Source organism: Camelus bactrianus, chromosome 27, assembly GCF_048773025.1.
Source record: "Camelus bactrianus isolate YW-2024 breed Bactrian camel chromosome 27, ASM4877302v1, whole genome shotgun sequence".
Taxonomy (NCBI): domain Eukaryota; kingdom Metazoa; phylum Chordata; class Mammalia; order Artiodactyla; family Camelidae; genus Camelus; species Camelus bactrianus.
The window spans coordinates 36,926,581-36,952,304 of NC_133565.1; the positions used below are offsets into that span (position 1 = coordinate 36,926,581).

The 25,724-nt window shown below is 57.8% G+C and overlaps 1 protein-coding gene across 3 annotated transcripts in view; it reads right to left on the reverse strand.

Annotated features, from left to right (window-relative positions):
* Nucleotides 1-25,724, reverse strand: part of CORO2B (coronin 2B) — a 100,328-nt gene that overhangs the window by 69,094 nt on the left and 5,510 nt on the right. Inside the window, exon 1 of one of the 3 annotated variants that reach the window (XM_010955334.3) lies at nucleotides 220-396. The exons of the other annotated variants lie outside the window; for them this stretch is intronic. Coding sequence (XP_010953636.1) covers nucleotides 220-237 — 18 coding nt within the window. The 5' untranslated portion in view covers nucleotides 238-396. Of the gene's footprint in view, nucleotides 1-219; nucleotides 397-25,724 lie in introns of those variants that run through there. 3 annotated transcript variants of the gene reach the window in all.

A 25,724-nucleotide genomic window follows, 5' to 3' on the forward strand; every position in this document is an offset into this window, starting at 1 on the left:
GTCCATCAGCAGATGGACCAGTCACGTGTCACCTGGGGTCACAGAATCTACTGAGAAGGGACACACTCGCAGACAAGCGTGCGTGCGCACACACACACGGCACCCACCCCTCAGGCGTGCCTTCCCCGCGTCCTCCTTTCAAAACCCCAACTCCAAAGGCTTTCTCAGATCCACGTGGCTGGAATGAGTCTGTGTGTTTGGCTCCAGAACCTAACGCACCTGAGCACACCGTGCCATCTCTCCTCGTGGGCCGGCCTGTCTTCCCCCAGGAGAGCCCGGGAGGTAAGACCCAGATCTCGGGCCGCTGGGGGTGCTGGGCCTGGGCACGCGGGGCTGTCGCCGATGACTGTGGCGCAGGACTCCCTGTGCGTGTCGCGGCCCACGTGCCAACCCCTGCGCACGCGGCCTGTCAGAATCACTCACGCTGCGCCTGGAAGATTTGCACAATTGCTCACAGCATCCAGCAGGCGTTTGAATCTGGATCCAGGGCAGCCACCGGCTTTCAAGGGAGTGTGGCGTGGCAGAAGAGCCAGCAGGCTGGGCAGCAAGAGGCTTTGGTGGGGGCCAGGTGACCTTGAGCAGAGACTTCCCTTCTGTGGGAGTCACGATAAAATGCTGAAGCCTGTAAATAACACCGAAAACGAGGCTGACGCCTGTCTGAGGAGGAACCAGCACAGCCCGAGCGCTCCCTCAAGCCGCACCCGCCCACCCAAGACTCCCCCTCCTCCCCAGTACACGCCAGTCAGGGCCTGGGGTGGTAGAAGGGGTGTGGCACTATTTCAAAGGGGCCGAGACCAGTCTGACTAGTCACGTCCCCCCGCGGAAACCCGGGCAGGCCCAGGATCACACTGTTCGGGACCAAAGCACAAGCTGTGGTCAGTCCTCGGGCGAGCTAAGCCGGAACAGTGCTCAGCCAGCCCAAGACAGGACCCAGCGCGCTCCAGTCAGAGCGAAGGGCCGTGGACACAGGGTCCTTTTAGCACAGGACGGAGAACAGGGCTGCCGGGACGAGGGAGGGAGCCAGCCTGCCTGCCAGCCACCCGGCAGGTCTGGCCACACGAGGGGCTCTGACCGGCCTCCGCCACACCCTCCTCCCTGGGTGACGGCTGTCTTCCTGTCTTCCCTGAGGCGGCAGCCCGGGGCGGGGGGGGGGGGGGGGGGAAGGCCACACACCCTCCTTCTGCGGCTCCTTGAGGTGGAGCCACAGGCTGGCTCAGGAGTGGGCCCGCTGCAAAGGCTCGAAAACCCCTTCTCAGCCCACACACACCTTCTGTGTGGCTGCCCTGTACCAGACCCCCATGTTTGGGGCACAGAGAAAGGGCCCCACCCCTTAAGAGGCTCCCGGTGAGGGCAGGGGGCGATTTTCTGTCCTCTGATCAGGAAGGTCCCCGTGAGTCTTGTCTGAGGCGCTCAGGCCACATCACAGGTACCCAGGCATGACCGACTGACGGGGGCCAGGGCTAGCCAGAGAGCCTCTGTGGACGACCAGACGGTGCGTCTGAGCAGGCCTGGGAGCCCTGGGAGGTGGAGCGGCCGGCCCCTGACGGCCCTGAGCTCACAGGGAGCCCTCGATCCCGCTGCCTCCGGGAAGGCCTGCGGCGGTACTCACGACTCCACGCCTCTCTCCTCAGAGGCCCCTCTGCAAAGCCCGTCTCCCTGCGAAGACCCCGCCACCCCACCCCCTGGGCATCCAGTGCCTGGTAAACAGGGCTCTGCGGGGGGCCGGGCCCCCGCCGCCGCCGGCTCCCACACACAGCAGCTTTGTCTGAGCTGCTGCTGCGCACAATACATGGGCACAGGCCTGGGCCAGCCGCGGGCCCGTCCTGGACAACAGGCCCGTCACTGGGAGGGCTCAGCCCGGGCACAGTGCGCTCCAGTCAGAGCTGAGCGCGGCGGGTACAGGGCCCCCGGGGCCCTGGGACCGCCCCTCCCCCAGCATGGGGCAGGGCTGGGGAAGAAGCTGTCCTCGAGGCCTGGGTGGGGGCGGGGTCCTGACGTCCTCCCGCCACTTTCCAGTGCGGCCTCCAGCCACATCCTGGACTCCCGGGCTTAGCTGCTGCTCCCCATGGTCCGTGGAGGGTCACCCAGGGCCCCGCCTTGTCTCGGTCCCCACATTCCTTCTTTAAAAGAGTTTCTCCGGCAGGTGTTGCCGCCCGTCAGGACCTAGTTTGTTCCTTGGGGTCGGGGGCTCCTTGATCTCGGCTGCCCTGGAGGCCCCTCCCTCCCCATGCCCATGCTTCAGGGGGAAACAACGCCGGGATAACCGAGAACCAGAGGCACAGCGAAGCACCTACCACTTGCATCCTGGAAGAGCCCGTGCACAATTTTATGTGACAAAACCACACTTCATCTTGCAAGATGCCTAAGTAGAGTAAACCCAAGTGCAGCGTCTCTGTATAAGCAGAACCGGGGAATTACAGGTGCGGGTGTCTCAGCAGTAAGGTTCTAGAAGGTTCCTTCTTGAACCACCATGCAAACACATTAAAGACACGTTCAAAGGGCCTCACTGCACAGAGATGCTTATTCTGGGGCCCACTCTGGCTGAGAGCCCAGAAGCCTGTATTTTAACAAGCACCTAAAACATTCCAACACAGGAGGTCCACAGATGACACTTTAATAAGATGCAACGGGTAATGAAAAATTACAGGTTTCGAATGTGCAAATAAGGACTACTCGCTGGTGCTTCACTAAACAATCCACAACAAACTAAATCAGTGCTGACGGAGCTAAACCCTCAGCAACTTACAACCAACAAGCAGGAACAGCAGCATCTGGACCCTGGAGCCGGCTTGGGAGGACCCTGAGGGCAAAGCGTGCTTACTGAGAATTTGGGGTTTCCAGCTACTTACACACGTGCACCCAGTAGGAGCTTTGCCCCAAACTGCAAAGCCATCAGCCATCTTCATAAATGGTAAGGCCTCGATAAACTTCTAGGGATGTATTAGTTTGGGTTAGCAAATACCAAATACGGTTTGACAATCCTTGTTTAATACAGCGGGATGTTCGTAAGCAGCCTTCGGTTGTGCATTAAAATAAAAATCTAGGAATCTGTTGTTTACCTATTTTATTGTGAATCAGGTATACGTCAATTAAAAAAAAAATCTATGGAACTCTGCTTCGTCGTCTATTAAGAATCCAGGGAAGGGCTTGCAATTCCAAATCTGCACTCAAGCCTCCATGCAGAGCCTCGCACCCCCGGTGGCCCGAGCACTGGCTCCCCCGCGTGCACTTCTGGTCCTTGTCAGCGTGCACACGTGTCTGCATCAAGGGCCTTTAAGACTTCTATTAATTTCATCTATTTCTGGAAGCCCACCCCAGTGAACAGTGAGCAAAGCGGACACACATTTTCATGCACCTGTTGGCCATTAGGAACAATGTCTGGTCAGACCCTTTGCCCACTTTTTAATCCAGTTGTTTTTTGTTATTGTTTGGCTTTTATTACTGGGCTGTATGAGTTTCTTTCATATTTTGGATATCAAGTCCTTACTGGATATATGGTATGAACATATGTTCTCCCAACGCATAGGTCGCCTTTTCTTTCTGTTGACGGCTTCCTCTGCTGTGCGGAACTTTCAGTTTGACGTAGCCCCACTTATTTATTTTTGTTTTTGTTGCCTGAGCTTTTGGTGTCATATCCAAAAAATCATTGCCAAGGCCAACGTGGAGGAGCTTTTCCCCTATGTTTTCTTCTAGAAGACTTACAGCTCAGGTCTTATATATAAGTCTTCAATCAATTTTGAGTTGATTTCTGTGTGTGCTGTAAGGTAAGTTTCCAACTTCCTTCTTCTGCGTGCGGATATCCGGTTTCCCCAACACCATTTATTGAAGAGACCACCCTTTCTCCACTGTGTTCTCTCGGCGTCCTTGTAGGAAATTTGTTAACGTATATGCTCGGGTTTATTTCTGTGCTCAAGTCACTCATTCTGTTCATCAAACAGGTACTGAGCATATCACCTGCGCAAGCACAGCGCTAGGACCACAGGGGCCGCGAGGCTGAACGGGAGGAGGAACCACACTCATGGAGCACCTGACGCTCGCCAGGCACCAGCCACCCCATCGGCAGGTGGTGTTTTCTCCATCCTACAGACACTAGAACTGAGGCTCAGACGTGTCAGGTCGTCTACCCAAGGTCATGGACGGTTAGTGGTTGAGCTGAGAGCCTGACCCGAGTTTGGCTTCATCTTCCTGCCGTAACTCGCAGTCCAGTGAGTGTCTGAGTCAGACGAGGAACAGCAGCAGAGCAGGAGGCAGAACAATCCCCGACTGACCAACGGAGAGACGAAGGAGCCAAGGAAAAGCCGGTGTGGTGTCTGCCCGAAGTCGACTCAGATTCCAGGCCTGCAGAACCAGGACCTGGGGAGGGAGAGGCAGCACCAGCCTTTGGGAGGAAACAGCACGAGGCAGGAATGGAGGGGGGCAGAGGGCGTGGGCCACAGGGGAAGGGCAAGGGGCCTGCTGCTGCTGGGACAAGGGAGCCTGGAGATCAGAGCGGAAGGCGAGCTTGCTCGGAAGACGGGTGGGGCCAGGCAGCAGGGGTCCTGGATGTCGAGCTCAGGGTAGGCAGTGAAGAAGTGAGCCTGGACCTACGCCAGCCCCAGCCACATCCTCCTGAGGGGAACTCAGAGCTTCGGGGCAGGGAGTGGCTCACCACTGCTTTTTAAATTGCTGGCGGCACCGGAGACCCCACGCCATCCCGCAGAGCCCTAGCTCCCCTCCAGGCCGCTTCCATCCGCATTTATGGGGGCTGCTGGTGCCAGGGCCACGGGACTGCAGATCCCCGGGGACAGGGCCCATTTCCGACGGACCTTCAGTGCCTACCCCGTAAGCGGTGCTCAATACACGTCCACCTAGTTAAGTCTGAATACCAAGCAGAATCAGCACCACAGCATTTTTTTTCTGTGCCTGAGTCTCTGGCCAGGTTTCCAGCAAGAAAGCTCAGTGGGTGGAGGGGAGAGGCTGGCGACAACGCTATGGGGCCCCCGGGGACGGGCTGGCCGGCCGATCTGTATGATTCATGCGGATTCCAGGTCCAGCCAGTGGACTGAATGGCACCTCTTTGCCCCCCCCCCACCCCATTCCATCCCGTCTGCCATCACTGCTCGTGACGAGGCCCTGAAGGCCCACCCACAGGCGTGCGGGGAAATGTGGCTCTCTGACCACACGTCCTCAGCTCACCCCGAGCAGCAGCCTTCCACCAGCAGCCTTTATGCCTTCGGTTAAGTCACACAGGAGGCTCTGGGAAAAGACCAACAGTGAGGGGGCGAAGGGCCTGGAGGACAGGCCTGGCATGGGAAGGAGCTGGGAGGCCAGCAGCAAAGAGGGCCCCCCGAAAAACTTCTCTGCTCCCCAAGGTCAGAGACACCTCAGCATTTCCTGTGCCACCACACAGGAGACGGGGCCTGGCTGGGGGTCCAGAGACACCCCTTCTCTCTGCTGACCCTACTCTGGTTCAGTCTCTCATCACCTCATGCCTCAAAGCTTCGTGTGGACCAAAAACTGACCCCCAGTCCCCGAGCTCACACAGCCAGGGATCTCTTCTTAAATACAGACCCCGCGGGAGAAAGACCATTCCCAGCAGCCTGCTGTGACCCAGTCATCCAGCTCCTCTTCCCCCTCTGCCGGGAAGGGCTCAAGACAGGGAGGGTCGGGGAGGACAGATTGTCCTGCAGGGCAGCTGCTCCCCGGTCCCGACAAGGCCCCACACTCATGTTCCTATTACCAATCCTTGCTCCAACCACCAAGGCCAAATCTCAGCTGTCCCCAAGGCCCAGTTTAAATGCTGCTTCTCCAGGAGCCCTTCCCGGCTTCCCCAGCACGCTGTGCCCTCACCCTTGGGCCCTCGGAATGTCCCCCTGAGCATCGCAAGTCAGCTTCCTTGCTGCTGCCCCCGGAGGGCAGGGTCTGAGCCTGCGTTCTCTCTGTGCCTGGCACATACTCGCTGGATTTTAGTGGCTCTTGTTGCAATACTTGTTGAATGGATGGATGGAGGCTGGAAGACTGGAGGTGGGTGATGACGATGATGGTGACGATGATGAATAACTCCAAGCCCCTCCTTGAGCCCCATCGCTGGTGGGAAGCCTGAGAAAAGGCAATTAGGAGTCTGGAGGGCAGAAAACAAAGCCTTGAGGCTCCAACCATTCAGGACTCAAGAATCCAGTTCCTGGGGGTGGTCCCTCCCTAGGAGGGGAGGAGCTGGGGAGAAACGCCGAGTGTTCCCTGACCATCGGTTCTCACATCATCTTCCAACACATCCCTGCAGTGCATAAAGAGCCAAGGCCTTGAAAAACAGAGCTGCACCCCCAGTGCACCCCACAACACACACACACACACACACACACACACACACACACACACACACACACGGTAGCGAGAGCTGGGCTCCCTGCCAGCCAGCAGGTGAGCCTACTTGGATTGGCCTGGCCAGGGGAGTTGTCCCCAAGGCCGCAGTCTTCCAGGGAACCGGAGCGTGGGGGAGGGGGAACCTGCCTTGACGGCCCTTTCTCAGAAGGCCCACAGCCTCTCCTCTTCCCTGCCTGGTGTCATCCACACTCAGCGAGTAAACACCATCTACCAGCTGATGGCTCTGAAATTTCCACCTGAGGTCTGGGCCTCTTTGCTGAGCTTCAGACCCATCACTCTGGGTTCTCGCAGACGTCTCACACCAAACACATCGGGAACTAACTACTGATCTCCTCTCTGCTCTGCAGACCCCAGCCTGCTCTTCCTTGGCCGCTGCGACTCCCAGTAAATGGGACGTTCACCCCACAAACCCGAGAGCCATCTGTGGGTCCCCCTTTCTTTCTCCCCAGCCCACCTAGAGGTCTTCTCAATTCTCCCTTCACTTTTCAATCTCAGCACATCTGCATTTTCCAAAGAACTTTTACACAGTTATAATCATGATGTGCATAAAACTTTGTATCCGGCCCTGTCACTTCGCAGGAACAGTTTCCCACGTGCACAGCGTTTGGTATTATACTTTTTAATGGCTGCAGAATGCGCCATCGAATACATGCTGCTTAATTCGCTTAGCCAGCCTCGTACGGTAAAGCCTTTATTTTGCTTCCAAGTTTTAGTTATAAATAATGCCGTGATGAGCATCTTTGGTGCACAGAGCCCTTCCCCACCTTTGGATTGTTTCCCTTGGACAGATTCCCAGAAGTGGGATGACTAAGTCACAGGATATGGACATTTTATGGCTTGTGATGCGCGTGGCCGAGCTGCTCTCCAAAAGGGCGACACCACTTCAGTTTGTGCGTCTTTGATAACAGCTTATACACGCGGAATATCCACCGTGGACCTAGGACAGCCGTGGGAGCTGGGAGACTGGGGTTTCTTCTTTTTAGAGACGTCTTAAGTTTGCTTAATTTTCTCCTAATTATCAGCAATAAGCACACAATACAGGAAGGCAAACACGGAAATGTCGGGCCCAATACACAGAAGCACCTACGATCTCGTCTCAGGTTCTCAGAAGACGTGACTTCTGAGAGTCGGAGCAGAGGCGAGGCGGTGGTTTTAAATCACGGCTTTCCAGATAAGGGATCCTGGACTTTCTGGAGTAGCCCCCTGGGAAGGACATTTGTGTATTCTTGACACACTGTTAAGGTCAAATCACCTCTTTTTTAAACAAACAAACAAACCACTTTTTAAACTGGTGTGAAAGCCCACTGAGGACTGGCTAGGGACCTCCTTGGGGAGGTCAGACCTTCGCCCGTCAGTAATAGGGCTCCTCTCCTTGGTCTCATCCAGGGTCATTCAGACACAAGCTTCCTTCTTCCAAGGTGGGGACGATGGCTTGGGGGTGGGGAGGAGGCCGGCTACAAAGAGTCACACTTCAAAAGCTGGTACCGAAAGCTGTTCTCAAGGAGGTCCCAGAACGTTCTTACCCGTGGCTGGAGCCCCTGGACACGTGCTGCGAGAAGCGAGCCCCCAGGATGGCAACACCGACAAGCACACCCGGTGACGTGAAGAGGGGCGGCTCGCGTTTGCTGAGGCTTTACCGCGTACCAGGCTCAGGGCTGCGTGCTTTACAGGAGTAACCAAACACAATGCTCACGTTGCTACTTGTGCAGCAAAGAGTTCCAATAGTAACTACTATTACCACCCCCACTCACAGCTAAGAGACTGAGGGGTTCCAGCTTGTCCAAGACTCACAGCCTGAGGGTGCAAAGGGCCAGGATTCAGACCCTGGCAGTCTGACTCCACAGCCCGGGCTCTTCCTCTGCACCTCCAGGTGAGTGTGGTCGGACACCAGCGGCCCTTCTGAATTCTGCGATGCACTGCCCTCCTCTGTTCCCCTACCCTGCCCTCCCAGCTCAGACACAGCGTCCCTGCATGTGGGGGCTGCAGTACAGAAGGCTGCAGACCGGTGGCTTCAACAACCTCCTGGTCCTGGAGGCTGGACATCCCGCCCAAGGTGCCAGCAGGGCTGGCTTCTGGCGAGAGCGCTCTTTCTGGCCTGCAGACGGCCGCGCACTCCTGGTGTCTCCTCCTCTTCTCATTAGGACATCAGTCCTGCAGGGTTAGGGTGCCACCCTTGTTACCCGGTTTAACCTTAGTTACCTCTTCAAGGCCCTGTCTCCATGAATGGGGGGGCTCCGTGAATGGGGGGGGTCATGATCGGTTCATAAGACCTAACTCTGCCCTGAGAAACGCAGGCCCCGACTTCTGCCGATGACCCTGCACAGTCCCCGCAGCTCATCCTCCGTGAGGCTCTCCTGTCACCACGCCTCATGTTAGCATTACCGACAAGCCAGCTTTCTCTGACTACATTACGACCACTTGGAGGCCACAGGCCAGCTCTCACTCACCTGTGCATGGCTTCCCACCATTCATTCACTCAGCTCTTCCAACAGCAGTTTAAAGATCACCTACCAGGAGCCAGGCCCCGTGTTGGCCCCGGGATCCAATGGTGCACAAGACGCGCTGACAGTCCTGACCCTAACGTGGCCACCCTGCCCCTTCTCTCTCCCCTGAACTCCTAACCAGACTGCCTGGCATCGCTCACCTCCTGTCCCCAACGCGGCCTGGCCAGGGGGCCCTGACCACCTTCCTGCTCGGGGCAGAGATGCTGTGAATCCAATGGGCAGCCGTTGCTAAGCAAGGGGCTGCCAGAGCTGTGTGTCCTGTCCCAGAAAGTGAAATCACACATGCCTCAACCAGGGAAAAAGTGTCCGCCTGCGAGGCTCGTACAAACAGTCCTTCTTTGCCCAGGAAACAGGTCTGCTTCCATGAAATGCTTCTGCTAAAACACAGAAAGGACCTGCCTCTTGGTGTTCTCAGAGAGGAGGAAGGTGGGCGCTGCTTCTCTCACAGAACCTCCCTTCCCTGCAGCAGAGAGCTGTGAAACCCACACCTGCCACCCTTACTTACCCCAGAGAACTGGCAAAAGGGGGGGAAGCCTCAGGAGGCAAATCCGTGGGGCCCCACCAACCAGCGCGGTCAGAGCCCTGGAACCAGGACATGACGGTTGCACCCTGGTCAGCTTGGGTCGTGAGAGGGACGGGGGTGAAAGGCACATGTTACCGGGGCAGGGGAGCACTTTTTGTTGATCTTTCTCTTAGTGGCCTGAAATTCCCGTAGCAAAGTGAGTTAAGGCATCTAGGTACAGTGTGTGCGTGCGCGTGCGCGCGTGCATCTGGGGTCGGACCCTAAGCTGGGCCAATATCCCGATCACTCCAATGCCCTCCTTCCCCGCCCTCTTCCCTGTCCCCTTCCCTGCCCCCTTCCACAGCAGAGAGTGACCTTAAATGGAAAAACTGAGAACACTTAAAATTCCCAATCACAAAAAAATACTTGCCAGAGTGGCCTTTTCTAAGCCTAAATCCGGTGTCATTCCCCTGCGTAAAGCCAGTGCACGGTTCCCTTCCCTGCCCTCAGAATCGAGCCCACGGTCCTCACAAAGTGGATTACAACGCCCCCCCACCCCGGCCTGGGCCCCACCACAGCACATCTGGGCCCCTGCTGCGCTCAAGTCCCCTCTGTTCCTCAAAGCATCTGTTTCTCTTTCTGGGGCCTTTGCACACGCCGCTGTTTCCTGTACCTTAGTCTCTCCCCACCCGTTCACTTGGCCAAATGCTCCCCCTCCCTCTGGGGGTCTCTCCTGGGCTGTGTTAGCTGCTCCTCCTCTGGGCGCCTCCCAGCCCTCGTGCTACCCTCATCCGGTGACAGCTGCCTGGTCAGACCCCGTGCTCCCCACCCCACATCACCCCTGACTGTAAGCTCTGCGCAGGCCTGGATCTCTGTCCACCGTGGTCACCCCTCTGTCCTCGGTACCTACCAAAGGCGGCACCAGCAGCGCTCAGGGGACGTTGGCTGAATGAGGACCCTGTGAGATGCGAGCCCCTCAGCACCTCGGTGCCCACCCTCTGCCCAGCCCGGGAGGCCAGGGGCTGTGTCGCATCCATTTCTACAACTTCCGGGCCTGGCACAGGGACTGGCACCCGGCAGGTGATGAAATGTCTGCTGCACTGCGGGGAGTAGATACCGAGGAGCAAGGAGGAAACTCAGCTTCCTGGACAGATCATCAGATCTCAACTTCCGACTGTCGGCTGCTCACACACCCACACACCTGCACACCGCCCCACCCTCCTTGATGGAGACCCACACACGTCACTGAGGGCCACTGCCTTCCAGGCTGGTTGGCAGGTGTCCTGCCCCTCTTAATTAAAAGTCAGACAGGCTGCCTCCTCCCTCCCCATTCCTCTCTCTCCAGGTCATTTCTGGAGACCGAGACTCAGCAGGAAAGCTGAGAAGGACGTGCAGTGGGCGTGGTGACATCGCTGGGTTTGCGCCTCTCCCTTCCAGCCCTCCTCCCACGGGTGACGGCCCAGGGTCTGCAGGGCCAGGCGCCTGGGGAACTGGCAGCCAGGAGGCTGGGGGCTGGGCCAGGGCTGCCCCGCTTACTATTTTCATTTCCTCGAGTCTCCTTGTCTCTACTCCTCCCCCAAGGCCCAGTTCTCAGGGCTCCCCGTCCTCGGGTGGGGAAGGCAAAGAGCCTGGCCCAGGGTCACGGGAGGCAGGAGGGTCTCTGAAGGTCCTGGGAGCCACATCAACACAGAAGCTTGCAGGCCGAGACCCTGGAGTGGGACCAGGGCTGCTAGCAGAGACCCTCTTCTCCTTCTGACTGAGGCCTGTCGGGGCCCAGGTCTGGGACTCCAAAGGGGAAGGTGGGGGTTTCGCCCTCTTGGAGGCACTTGTCACTTGGTGTGAAGCAAACCTGGTGCGTACTTGGCTAAGTCACACCTGTGCTGAAAAACATCCCGGAAGCACAAATCAAGCACAGTGGCAAAACAGCTGGGAGAGAGACAGCCATTCCAGGAAGGCCTCCTGGAGGAGGTGGCATTTGAGCCAGGCCTCCAAGGGGAAGAGCAACTTCCACATTTTAGAAATATTTGTAAAACAAATAGCACTTAGGCCACTGGAATGGTGCGTGTGCTTGTGTGCGCATGTGTATTTTAGATGAAGGGGTGTTTGTTTGGGGAGGAAGGGAAACTCCCTGGCCAGCAACAGGGCTGTGGAGTCATCTGTGGGCACCTTTCGTCCCTGCAACATTGGGAGGAACTGCGGACCACACCCCAGGGCCCAGGCGGTTCCACGCCCACACCCCGGCCCCAGGCCCTCCTGGGCCCTCCTGAGGGGCAGCAGCGGGATTAGCAGTCCACACGGGGGGAGGAGGGAACCCGGGCCAGTCTGCAAGGATGCAGCTCATCAGGAGCATCCTCTGTTGCCGGGGAGACGCCCAACCCCCCAGAGCCCGGTTAACAGCTACTGAACTCACTCAGGCCTGGAGCACAATTAGACAAGATGAATTTTCAAGTTGGCGCGTAATGAGACCCGGACGTCCGGAAACCGCATGGCAGCCTCCCAGGGGACGGCAGAGCCCCAGGAGGGCACACTGCTGTCACAAGGCCACTAGGCCGTGCCCCTGCGGGCGGGAGGTCTGGGGAGCGCTGGGGAGCAATCCTGCCTTTAGAATTCTTCAGGGGCAGCACAGCCTGTCTGAGCAGCGCCGGGGGTGGGAGGAAGGAAAAGTCAGCTCTCCACATCTGTCCCACGCCCTTCTGGGGACAGGGTTGGGAGGCTTCACTCTGCATCCTCTGATAAATTTGCCAAAAAATGCACCTCACGTGGCGGAACCTGTGCTGCACACACAGAACAGATTCTCCTAGTCACGCAAAACTGCAAATATGTCATTCAAAAATCTATTTGGACATACTTAGGGCCTGTGTGAGAAACGCATCGTAGGATCTGCAGCATCGGCTGCTCCCTCCTGCTCAGGGTGTGGGGCTTGCCCTCTGGCAGGGGAGACAGTGTGCGATCAGCTAGAACCATCTCACATGGCAGTGACATGAGAAGGACGAAGTCTGGAGTGAGGAGAGGTCAGAGAAGGCTTCCTGGAGGAGGTGGCATTTTTGGCTGGGCCTTGAAAGCAGAGATCAGGAGATCTTTTGAATAGAGAGGGAGCAGAAAAGTACAAATTGAGTCTGGGGGCAGCGAGCAGCCCAGTGTAGCTGGAGGGCAGGGTCTGGGCAGGGGCCAAGGAGGTAAACGGTGGCCCTAGAGGGAAGGCGTCGAATGCTCAGCTCAGTGGGCTAGGCAGAAGAAAGTCAAGGAATACTGCTGCCCAGGTGGGCAATGGAGTCCAGAGGTACAGGACTCCCCCCCATCCAGGGCAGCCCCAGGCCCAGCGTGGGCCTGAGCTCAGGAGCTCACAGCAAGTGACCCCAGCCCCCGACCCCGCCAGCTTCCCTCAGGCTGCATCTTCCAGGCCACAGGAAAAGTTCAAGTCAGAATGGCAGCTCCCTTCCTGCACTAACCTCCCGGGGCTCAACACAGACCAGCCCCTGAGCCTGGAGAGAGAGGGGCAGGGAGGGGGAGAGGGAAGGTTTGCCGCAGGTCTCAAGCAGGGAGGAGGAGCTGGGAGAGGAGACAGCTGCGGGGAGGAGCCGGCCCCAGGGAGAAACTCCCGCCAGGGACGTGCCGCTCGCCTGGCTTCTCCAAGGCCCAGGCTATTTCACAAAGCCGCCCTACTCTCCTGAGGACACTGGGTTACCACCTTTGAGTCAAGTTTTCTCCAGGAGACCGCTATTAGCAAAAGTCACTGCCCCTGCGTGACAGGGGCAGGGACGGCCAAACCTCCTGTTCGTTCTCCCTCGCCCCTCCCCCCACCTCCACCCTGGCCTCTCTCAGGTCAGGAGCCCAGCTCCGGCCCTGGGCCCAAGATGCCCGATTCCGGCCAGCTGCCGCCCCTCTTCTGCTAGGCTGCCTGCAGAACCCGAGGCCCTGAGCTTCAGCCTCTGCAGGGTCCGATTTTCTGAAGCTGAACATGCTCTCAGAGCCAAGTCTGCCGAACAAGGGCGATGGTCTGGCTGAGGGGCTGGATCTGGGGCATGGGAGCCCTTGGACCCCCGCTGACCTCCTCCACCCCTTGGGTGCCTCTCTGGGCTCATCAGTCTCCAGAACATCCCCTGAGCCGTGTGTCCTCTCCAGCCTCACGGCTTCCACTCAGCCGGCTCAGGCCTCTGGCCCAAACCACCACGATGGCCCCTAACAGGTCTGCGGCCCTTGGGCCCACCAAGAGCAATGGGTCTAACTATGCAGACCCCCGGGAGAGGCGCAGGGCCGGAGCCAGAGCGCCTTCTCTGTCCTGGTTCACCTCGGTAACTCTCTGGAAGCCTCTGCTCCATAGCAACGCAAGGGCTTTTTGTTTGGTCTTTTTCTTCTTCTTCTTCTTCTTTTAAAGGGAGAGGAACAAAATTGGGAGAAGCCATTGGTTAAATGCAATGCTTCTGAGGAATAAGGAGCCAGGCAGTCAAGGCACTGGCTCCAGGTTGCACCACGGATGAGACAGAATTGTGGCTCCACCTCAGTTTACATTTTAATGTAAAAAATGAAAACAGGTATAAATAACGTTTTATGTATTTAACAAAAGAGTCACACAGTTGTGTGACCTTAGGCATGTTACTTAATCCCTCTGAGCCTCAGTTTCCTCATCCACAAAATGGACGTAACAGTTGCACCCTCCCCACCCCCAATCCCTGTGCCTTATGGGCTGTTGAAAGGATGATTCAAGATGCCTGTGAAACAGCCAGCACCGTCCCTGGAACACGGTCCACACTACATAAACACTCATCATTAGCATTTTGTTCCTGGTGAACTCGAATCTCACACCATCTCCCTCCTCGCCGCCCGACCCCGGCCAGCCCAGGGCACATATGCCTGGCAGCCGGCAGAGGGGCCACACCACTTCCCTCCCTGGCTCCTCCTGGACCCGAGAAGCCTGTGCCTTTTAATTGCTCTCTGGTCTGACTCAATTTGAAGTGAGCAGGGCACCAATTCCCTGCAGGAGAAAATAAATATGCTTCTGCTCAAAATACTAATGAGGTTGGAGGCGAGGAGAGGCTGGCAGGGGAGGGCAGCCCCCCAGGAGGATGCGGCCCAGTTTGGCGCACCCTGGAGAGGCAGGTGGGATGGCAGGCCCTAGCTTTGCTCCACAGGCCCCAGGGCAGGGCTGGGCGGGCTCAGGTGACCTGCGGGAGGGGGCGTGGGAAGCCTGGGCAGTGATGCCCGTGGAGTCATGCTCTTGCTCTTCTCGTGTCTTCCTCTGCTCCTATCCAGTCACCCAAGGCCTGGAGATTCCTCTTCCCATGACCACCGTCTGACCTAGTTCAGCCCTGCGTCAGCTCCCGGCCTCCAGCCTTTTCCTCTCCCACCTGTCTTCTCCTGAGTGGTCAACAAACATTAATGTGCAGGAAGCCTGTGCCAGCCTGTGGGAGGCAGGAGAACTCAGTGGACCCAGAGCCAGCTTCACCCTCCTTTGTGACCTCTCCCCTCACGTTCCCCCAGACAAGGGCCTCTTGGCTGTGCCTTGAATGGGAGGCAGGCTCCTCCTCAGAGCCTGGGAGCTCTCTCAGCCAGAAAGATCTTCCCAGATCCACTGGCTCCATCCCTCCCCTCATTCCGCTCTGGGCCCCAGTGTCCCCGCTTCAGAGCTGCTCTGTCTAAAGCAGCCCTTCCCCCACCCCTGTCGCTCTGCCCCCAGCCCCATGCCTTCTTCTGCCCACCGCCTGACTTCCAGATACCACCACTTGTGTCTGCCCGTCTCCCCGCCCAGGGCCAGTCCCCTGAGGCAGGCACTTTCTCTGTTTTGCTCACTGATGCGGATGCACCCCATCATCTAGAACGGTGGCCAGCACAGGACGTGCTTTGTGTCTGCTGTCCTGGAACCTGACGGCTCGATCATGTCCCTTTCCCATGCACAACTCACGCACACGTCACCCTGGCCTCCATCTGCTCCGCCCCCTGCTACTCCGCAGGGCCCCTCCTCACCCTCCCAGCTCCTGACCCTCCAAGCTCAGACCTCCCTGGACACCCTGGAAGCTCCAGAACATCCCAGGAGCAACCCTGCCCTTGCCCTTACTCATGCTGAGCCCCTCTCCTCCACCCTACCACAAATCCCACCTACCCTTCAAAGTCACACTCAAACACCACCTCCACTCGGAGACCCTGTCCAGTCTCCCAGTGCTCTGTGGCCCTCAGGACCTGCGTTCAGCGCTGCTCCAAACACTCCATCAGTATCTGTGTCAGCCTCCCAGGTAGGACACAACTTCCTTAAAGGTCGGGGGCACCAGTCCTCTCTGTGTGTCCCCTGAGCCTGCGCAGTGCCTGGCATGGCACAGGTGCTCAGTAGATGGTAGTTTGAATTAAGATTCAGATTGTTCTAATGTGAAGAACTGTTACTATTACCTCTTACAAGGCTCACCGTGGGAGACAGACCAGCACGCCAGCGCTGGAGCTGAGAACAGAAGCCCAGCCCCGGGAGAAGGCCCTGTTCCCTGAGTGTGGACAGCAGATGACCTGAGGCCGGCCACAAGGCCCGGGCGTGGAGCCACAGACTCCCACATCTGAAGACGAGGCCGGTCCCACGGTCAGGGGAAGTGCTGCCTGCAGCTCCCAGGGGATGTAAACCGGACACCCATGTCCCTTTCCTGGGAGGAAATCCTGCCAGCATTCTCAGGGACACGGGACAGCAGGGCTCAGCTGATGGAGGAAGGAGGGAAGGTGCCGCAGGGTGGGCCTGGGCTCCGGGAGCACTCCCTCGGGCCAGGCCCCTCAGGCCACAGCTGAGGCTGTGGGCCACACTGGTCGCTCAGGCCTGCCCCCAGTCAGTGCTCTGGCCTTGAACCCGCACAGCTGGGACCCCCGCACGGCACGGTGCTCCTCACACCCCTTCTCACCCCTCCACTGCCTCGACGCAGACTCACTCCGCAGCTCACCTGCCTCTCCAACACTATCAAGGGGCAAACAGAACTGGACTGATACCCCAGAGAGGTTAAGCAACATGCCCAAGGTCACACAGCTTGTTAGAGGCAAAGCCCAGAACAGAAGCTAAGCTGAGACTCCAGTTCCCGTTTGGAGACACCAGGAAAGCATGTGCTGAAAGGCAGGAGGTGAGAGGGCTTTGTCCCCTCCAGAAATCCTACCCCCGTTTCTCCTGCAAGTACACAGGCTCTGTCTGGCTTCAAACCCAAAGAAATTCCATCTCTGCTCACTGACTCTCAGACTCGGGAAGCAGCCCATTCCTTGTGGCTTCTTCCCTGGAGGATGCATTCAATAAACAGAGCCCCTTTCTCATCTTCCTGCATAAATATTTCAGGAGACTAAGAAACAAACAGATCTGTGTTTGATCTACTGGCTACTCAGAAATGGGGGCTCCTCTATCCCAGGCAGGACCTCCACCCCACCGCCAGGCACTGCAGTGTCCACCAGGCTGTGGGAAATACAGGGTGGCAGGGAGAGCCACCTTCCTACAGGGGCTCCTCACGGGGCTGGGGAACCTGGTGGGAGCCGGAGAAGACCCCCGTTTTCACAGAAGCGCTCCCCTCCCCCACTGCTCTCCATTCCTAGAAATGGGAGAACTCGGTCTGCTCAGAGTCTGTTGTTCTTGGGGACACTTCAATCGCTGTTGCCCAAGACCACACTGCAGGGGACACGGGGGTCCTCACGGGGCTCCACCGCCTGCAGGGGAGAGAGCAGAGCCTTCCAGAGTAGGTGGACCACAGTTCCGGCTGGAGACCTTAGCAACGGAGCAGGCCAGCCCTCTCAGCCTCCCCCAAACAATCCTTTTGTTTATTCATTCAGATGTTCACGGAGCACGTTATTCTTGGACCCCGAACATTCGGCGGCTCCCCATTGCCGACAGGATCTGACTTCTCAGACTGTCATTTCCTGTGCTTCCCAGACTCACCCCACCCCAGCCTCCAACCACAGCGCTCTCTGCCCAAGCCACGCCCTGCACCCAGTTAGCCGCTCCTGCCCCCACCCCGTGAGCCCTCCCCTTTCCTAAGCGCTCTTCTGCTCTCGCCTTCTCTCCTCTTTCTCTCACTCCTTTCATGGTGGTGCACGCACCACCTCCTCCACGAAGCCTTCCTGGACCACCCCACCACACAGTGACCTGCCTCTCCCCTGAGCTCCCTCCCCGGGGACCGCTTCTGTGACACTCTCATGTGTGAGGGCTCATCATTCCAACTCAGTTACAAGCACCTAGAGAGCCAGGCTCCAGCTTCTGCTTCCGCCAAGTGTCTGAGGATGAGGGCTGCATCTGGACATGGCTACTCCAGAAAGAAGCTCCACTTTGAAGAAATCCTGACACCTGGGCCCCACCTCCCAGAGAGTCTGATTCTGTTGTTCTGCCGGAGGGGAGCAGGGAGGACCAACTACATAATTCGCAGGGCCCCTTGATCAAGAATTATGAAGAATCCCAAGACAGTATCAGCAGAACATTAAACCAAGCGTCGCGCAGGTCACACGCCCGTGACACTGACCTGGGGACAAGCACACAAACCTCCCCAGGTGGCCTGCAGCAGCACTGAGAAACACGTTACCGACGGCAACGAGGAGCCCCTGAAGGTTCTGCGCCTCTGAGCTCCCGAGACAGCGCCCACATCCGCGTCTCCTTCTCCTCTGCAAGCCTGGGCTGCCTGCCTGGGGCACAGACAGACACCTGGAGCGCGAGTGAAGATGTGAATGGATGGAGAGAGATGGAGCTTGAACCAGAAAGCTGAGATGGACCTTCTATCCATAAAAAATACATATATAGATGTATTAAGTATTAACATTTTACTATTAATGAATAAATACAATTATTTTATGTAATAAAATAAAACATTAATATGTAACATTCATATATTAAAATATACCATATATCCAACATGCCTAAAGCACACAGAGCTTAAGTTTCAGCTTGAAATTCTTTACACATGTGCACATTCACCTCACCACCGCCATTCCAGAAGGTTCTCTTGTGCCCTAGCCCAGTTAATACCACACCCCTACCCCCAGCCCAGGTCACCACTGAAGACCGGACAGAATTTTCATCAAAGGCTCTCTGGCTGAAGAGGAAGAGCCAGCAGAGGGGAGGGCACACTAGAGATGCAGAAGGTGCTGACTCATCAGATTCCCTTCTTGTATGCGAAGGGCTGACGTTTACACCAAGTGGGACGGGGTTCGCACAAAGGGTCAGACAGGCAGGCTGACTTGCTCAAAGGCACAGGGCACGCTGCTGGCACAGCTGGGACTTGAGCTCTGGTCCTCAACCTCCAAGTTTCATAAACTTTTCACAACCCTGGGCAGTCTGGAATGAGCGTGTGTGTGTGTGCGTGTGTGTGTGTATATGTGTGTGCATGTGTGCGTGCATGTGTGCATGTGTGTGCTTGTGTGCCTGTGCATGTGTGTGCGTGTGTGTGCTGGAGGACACAGCTCGGAAGGACACTCTGGCTGTGGCATCTGGAAAAGCCGAGGGAGGGAGGCTGGGCAGCAGCAGGGCATAAGCTCTGCACGTAAGCACATCGGTGAGCTCGCTCCGGCACTCGCCTCGAGCCAGGTGGTATCACCCTAAGCCAGTCGGCAAATTGAGTCCCAACCAGAGGAGGAAAGTGATCAACCCAAGATCACACGGCCTCAGCGTCAGAGCTGGAGTTTAGGCAGAGGTCTCCAGAATCCCATTCCAGCTGCCTTCTCACCATGCCATAAGCAAGTCTTCCTGGAAGGAGACTTCGGGCCCTCTGCCTCTCCTTCCATGTTCTCAACCCCAGGCCCAAACTTTCTCGTGGGTGGGAAAGGCCAGCACCACGCGGGGTCCCAGCCAGTGGTATCTCCTGGGGGGAGGGTACATTCGGTGCTCAGCCAGGCACAGGGTGAGGCCGGCAGGAAACCTGGGCTGGGAGCCAGAGCCATACTCCTACCTCACGACACAGGGGCTTCTGACTGTCCACCCGCCGCTCTGCCTCGAGGGCAACGTGGGCCGGGACGGACAAGTCAGATCTTGTCACTCCTCTGCTTAAACCCCTGGGGCTCCTGGCACCACTGGCGTGAAGCTCATGCTCCTGGGCTGGGCAGCCCTGGCTCCCTGCTTTGTTCCTCACTCGCTGTCCAACCGTCCCCACCCAGCAGCATCCAGCCAGTGTCTCTCCTGGACCCACGTCCCCTCCACGCCTTGTCCACGCCCGCCCCCAACCTGGAATGCCTTTCCCTCCTCTTCATCCGCCTCTGCCTGCCCATCCTTGACGACGGTCCTGAGCTCTCTCTTCCTCCGTCGCTGCCCTCCTCGCCCCTGCTCCCCAGCCTCCCCTCCCCACATCCCTGCACCGTGTGTCCTTCTGAACCACCATCTCCTCCTCTAGACTGCGCTCCTCGGGGAAGGGACAGCCTGGGTTCATCCCTGCACGCTCCATGCCACAGCCTTTGGGCCTGGCACACAAGTGCTCAGCAAATGCTTTCTGAATGAATCTAAGGGCTCATTTTACTTGCATAAGGGTGAGGGGTGGAGACGGTGGTCAGCGGTGGGGGGGCGGGGCAGCCAGGGTGGGGGGTGCACAGAAGAGGGCTGCCACCCCGCCGCCCTGGTTCCTGGGGAGAGCTGGCTTGCGGCAACCAGGCCTCCCTCCTGCCTCACTTACCCCTGCAGGAGCCTCTCCTGAGTCTTAGCACTTAGGGTCTTGCTGTCAGCAGGGCCGGGCAGCATCCTCCCAGGAGCACTTCCGTTTCAAGAGCATCTAAAAGGCCCAGAGGAGCTGAGTCCTACAGCGGCTGCTGGGCAGGGTGACTGCGAGGGTGTCCTTTAAAAAGCAACCACACAGCATGGCCAGCCATCCTCTGCCAGGCCAGCAGGCTGCTAAGCTCCCGTGTGTCCACGGAGGCGTGCACACCAGGCGCAGGTCCCAGCTCACCCTTCCCCACTGTGGGAGCTAGGGTGAGTGCCACCCTCCTCGAGGCTCTGTTTCCCCACCTGCAAAGTGGGGGTGACAGCAGAGGGTGGGGGAACCTGAGGTGACGGGTGTGCACTGCCCGGCGTGGGGGCGGGCTCAGGAGAGCTGCGTCATTCCGGCTGCTTCTCTGCAGCAAAGGCCCACAGAGCTCGCAGCTCCCACGGCCGGGCCAGCCCCCGCGCTCTGGTCCTCCCAGGGGCCTGCAGAGGGGCAGCTTTGTTTGTGGCTCCTAAGCCCCTTTTCCTTCCCCCCGCCCACTCTCCCTCCCTCCAAGCCAGAGTTCCAGAGAGAACTTTGCCTGGAGACTTCTCAAGCCAGTGATAAGGTCTGGCCAGAGGAAAGCTCTTAGCAACTCAGACTCCCAACCCAGAGGCCCTTCTAATGGTTTCAGAGAAACAAAGGCGGAAAGATTGCCGGCAGCCCTGCGTGCCAGGAGGGCTGGCTTCCAGGAGGAAAGCGGGGTTCATGGGCACTGTGGAGGCCAGGTGGCGGCCTGGCACGCAGCACGTGGCCACCAGGTTTCGTGATCACAGACCCTGCCGAGCAGAAAGAGTCTCCGAAGTTGCTCCTCCTGCCTCTGCCACAGCCATGACCAGGCCCCTAGGTGGCCGCCCCTGGCTGATCACCTGGGGATCCAAGATTGTCCATCTGAGCGCCCCTTTAGGCTCAGTCTCCTTCCTGGAACTTTCCTCCACCCCCACTTCTGAGTCAGTCCTTGGCCTGGTTTCCACTAGAAGCCGAGACACATCCACTGAACTGAAGCCCAACCCACCTGCGCCTGCTGCTAATTAGAGGAAGCCCCAGTTCCTGCCCAGCCACTCATAACCCCTTGGGTGAACCTTCTGGGCCTCGGTTTTCTCCTCTGCAAAATGGGGAAGCGTGTTCCATCTCCTTAGAGCCCTACAGCTCCACGGTCCACAGGAGCGAGAATCCAGCCCAAGCTCAATGTCCCAGGAGCTGTTCAGGCTCGTTCCAAATTCCGCCCAGCCCCGCACCTCTACACCAGGCACCCTGAAGTCTGCACCACGGCTTCTCTAACGTGCACAGCCCTTTGATGAGCGCTGCGAAAGGTACTAAAGACAATCAGGCTTTACCCCTGGCCTCAGCAAGCTCACACTTCAGTTAAGCAGTCAAAGTCATGTTCATAAAACCACCAGTGCTCACACAACACATCCGGCCTTTACTGGTGTCCGGCGTAGCGGAGACGGGGTGCTGCAGGAGCCCGTGGGACAGAGAAGCTGACATGCATCCAGACCCTGAAGAGGCCAGTTTGACAGGATGACTCAGGCCCCGAAATAGCCTCAGTTCGGAACAACGTGAGGTTGTTCTCAGACACTGTGATGACTGAGGCAGGAAGGCAGACCCCTGGGCCTGTAAGAGGAAGATCTGTGATGACAGGAAGTTATCAGATGGGCCCTCAGGTACACAGGAATCCCCTTTCCCAGAATTCCAAATTTCTCGGAACCCCAAACTTCCCCACGCCTTCCTGCAAACTGACCTTTGCCCGCAGGTCCACAGGGCGGGCATAAACAGCATTATTTCCACAAAGGTGAACACAAAAACGCAAGAATTCAATTCTTTCGTCCCCTCTACCAGCATCTTTCTTTCCATCAGCTGTTTCATGTCTTAGAAATTCCGCCAGATCCCAGATCATAAAACTTTTAGCTCTGAAATCACACTTAAGGTGTTTGAATGGTTTGCTGGAAATGCTTCCAGCTCCTAGAGTATATTCTTCTTCATAAACCCAAAGGGAAAGCAGGTCTGAGCACAAACCTCAGAGGCTGTCGCGAAGATTAAACAAGTGAATACACATGAAGTGCTTCTCAGGCACGCGGCATAAACCGTCAGCTCCTTGAAAGCCAGGACTTAACACCTGGTGAAAGGCTGGGGCCATCCTACCAGAAAACTAATCTTTATTAGACTAACCTAAAGTCAGGATTCATCTCATATTCCTAGAAGGTGTGGAGTGCCAGGAGGCAGCGGGCTGGACCAGAGGCCCTCAGACGGCGCTGGAGTTAACACGGAGCACGGGGGCTTCTCCCTAGGGATCGTGGAGCACCCAGCGAGTGCGCCTCCCCACCCCCGCCTCTCGGGGCAGCCAGAGCCTCCTGCGGTGTTACTGTCTGCCTCACTCAGGGCAGTGAGTTTATGCTGAAGCATGGACCTCATGTAAAATGCCCACCTTCTCTGAGCTCAGGTCGGGCAGCAACTGAAATGTAGGCACTGGACAGACTTTTTTTTTTCACCCAATAGACTTTTAACATTAAAAATGCTGTATCTGTCCCTATGGTTTTACTTTAAAGACCAAGGCCCAACCCAGGTAATCAACAAAACCAGTCATAACTGAGCCCAGTAAAACCCGGGGAAGGGGGAAGGAAGTTTTCCTGCCAAAAAACCTTTTGGAAAAATAAATGACCCCTCCCCCAGAGGGCCCCCTCCCTCCCTCACACACCCTGGAAAAGCTCTGGGAGGGCGGCCGTGGGCCGGGCACTTGCACACTCCTCCTGCCCAGGTCGCTGAAGCAGCAGTCCAGGCACAGGTCACCTTCTCCGCGAGGAGGAGGGAGAGAGTGCCAGAGCCACGAGGCCCGGGTCTGGGCCAGTCTCCATTCGGCCTAGCCGGGCGGCCTTTTGCAGCTTACCTGGCCTCTCTGTGCCTGCTTCCTCATCTGTAAGGTGAGGCTAACAGCAGTCAGCAGCAGCCGCCTCTCTCGCTGTTAAACGAGCCGATCCCTGTGCTGAGCCCTCACTGATGCCCGGCCGGCAGGAGGCGGTTCAGGAGAGCTGCTTCTGCCTCCAGACATCTGCCCGAGCTGCTCCCTCTGCCCCTTGTCCTGCCCCCAGACACCCCCACTTCACCTGCCCCCTCCTACTCATCCCTCATGGTTCAGCCAGCAGTCACTTCTGAGCCCCTGACTCAGTCAGGCCCCTGCTGTCATTCCCAGGGCTCCCTGGACTTCTCGTTGCACAGCCCCCAGGACACTCACTGTCATCACCTGTTTAATTTTCTGTCTCCCCGACGTCAACAGCTAACACTAACTGCCGGGCGTGTGGTGAGTGCTTCACACAGATCAGCTCATTTAATCTTTATACTAATCCTTTTAAGTACTACTATTATCAATCCCAATTAATGGAGGGGGAAACAGATGTTCAGAGGGGTTAGGCAACTTGCCCAAGAACACACAGCAAGTAAATGATACAGTGCCATCTGTCTGACTCTATAGCTGGCATTCTGAGGCCCCGTCATGCCCTGGGAATCAAGGGCCATCTCAAGAGAAGGCCGCTTCTGGTAAGGGCCGTAGGCTTGGATCACATATCTGCGTTCCCTACACAAAGCCAGCTTCGTGGAAATGGAGAAGACCCTGCCTCAGTCCCACCTTGTTCTGCCACTGGGCTGGCGGCCCGACCCACAAGCAGCCCTGTTCATAAGCCAGACACCGCATGGTGTGCGGGATGTCCTCCTTACCAAGTCCTCGCCCCCAGATTATTCACACAGTTCCCAGCTCAAGCAAAGGCCACAGGGAAGTCTAAGCAGGGCACCCTCACAGGTGTCACACCCCCGTGCCAAGGCCACAGGCACACAGAAAGGAGTCCCACGCTTTGGGGTGAGGGTACAGAATATGACGGAGCCGCAGCAGGAGAGGCCTGGCAGTTGGAGGAACGTGTGTTCTGTAGTTAGATCCCCGCTGCCCCAGCCACTCACCCTTGAGCGATTCACCGACTCTCTTTGGGCCTCAGTTTCCTCATCTGAAAAATGGGATTATCTGATAATAGAGTCGACCTCGGGGTGTACAGAGTAAACTCGATCACAACTGCCCAAAGGCTGCTCAGTAACTGCTATTCTTGTCGTGATGGTGACTGATCTTCACAGGATGTGGACTACTACGTGACTGGATTGAGAAGGTTCTGCTCAAAGTCAGAAGATCTGGGTGCGAAGCCCGGCTCTGACCCACATTAGCTCTGTGACTAGGGTGTGGTCGTCTCTCTACTAGGCGGCTATGTTTACTCACCTGGAAACAGGGGTAACCCTCCCCACCGTGGGCCAGCGGAAGGGACTTCAGGCAGTAACCCTGTTTGTATTCTGTAAACAGCACAGTCCTGGGCAAACCTGGGTGCCTCCTTTCTGTCTTAATTAATTGGAAGGAGGGTGCCAGCCAGAAGCCAATTACCAAGTCCCTCCAGGGGCCTCTGTGGGGGGTGGGGGAAGGGAGAGAGAAAGGGGGTTGGTGGCAGCTCCCCCTCCCCCATTACCCATCTTGTGCCTTCCCCGCAGCTGGTCCCACACTCCAGGCCCACAAAGGAGAGGCTCATTCTGAACAGCTTCTTTTCATGTGGAAGCCTCTAGATTTGCATCTGCCCTTCCCTGGCAGGGCCTGCTTGGTGCCAGCTGCTCCGGGCTTCCCAGGCTGCAGGCAGCTCCCGGCCGGGGCCTGAGACTGCTGGGCCCACGGGCAGGGAAAGGAGCGCAGCAGAAGGAGCTGATCAGGAGAAGAGGGAAGGAGAGGGGCTGGGCACAGGGGGAATCTGCACATTCTCTCATCTCCTGGACGCCAGACAAACCCTGCGGCCAGCGTATCCGCGTCAGAATCCGGGCTGCCCCGGTGCCAGGAGCCGGCGGCGGCTGAGGCCATGTCTGCTCCAGGCCGGCCAACCTGGGAGAGCAGTGGAAAAACTCACTCCATCTCTGGGCTGCCAGGGCCTGACGCTGCCGGGCCGTGGGTCCAGCCAGCACCCCCACACGCAAACCAGCCGGGCCCCCGCCTGTGCTGACTCCGCACGCTGGCCGCTGCGGGGCGGCTGTGGGGCGGTTCTGGGCCCCGGAGCCTCACAAGCCCTCCCAGACGCCTCTAGGTGCTGCCATGGGTGCCAAGGTCACCACGCCCCCAGCCGAGGAGCACAGGGCTTCCAGGCACACTCAGGAAGAGGGAACCCCCAGAGCTTCTCTGGACAGTGAGGGAGAGACTCGAGGAAGCAAAGCACCTGAGCTTATTTACTGAGCACTTAGAGCGCGCAGCCAAGATGCCTCTCCCAGCCTGTGTCCGCTGACCTCGACACAGCTCACCCAGGGCTCTGGGACACCTCCTTCCACATCCTTCTCCTCAGAGGACAGGAGGGGCTGATGCCCAGCACCTATTGCCTAACACGGGCCCTGGTCAGAGCAGGAGCGCAGAGGGTGCCGGCCGAACACACGAGGGAATGTTGGCCAGACACCTCCCGTGTGAGGACGCCAGCGGTCTGGGAAAGGAACTGCGAGGAAGGAGGCGGCATGAGGAGTGTGTGGCGTGTGCAGAGGCAGAACCCCGCCCCCTCCGGGGGTCTGGGAGCTGGTCTGCGCTGGTCCCTCTCCAACTTCTACCTGAGGTTCTCACATCTCTTCTCCCAGTAAGAGCCAGGCAGGAAGAAGGTGCTGGAAGCGGAACGTCTGGGGGACTGGGCATCGTAGGCAGCCTGGATCCTGGGT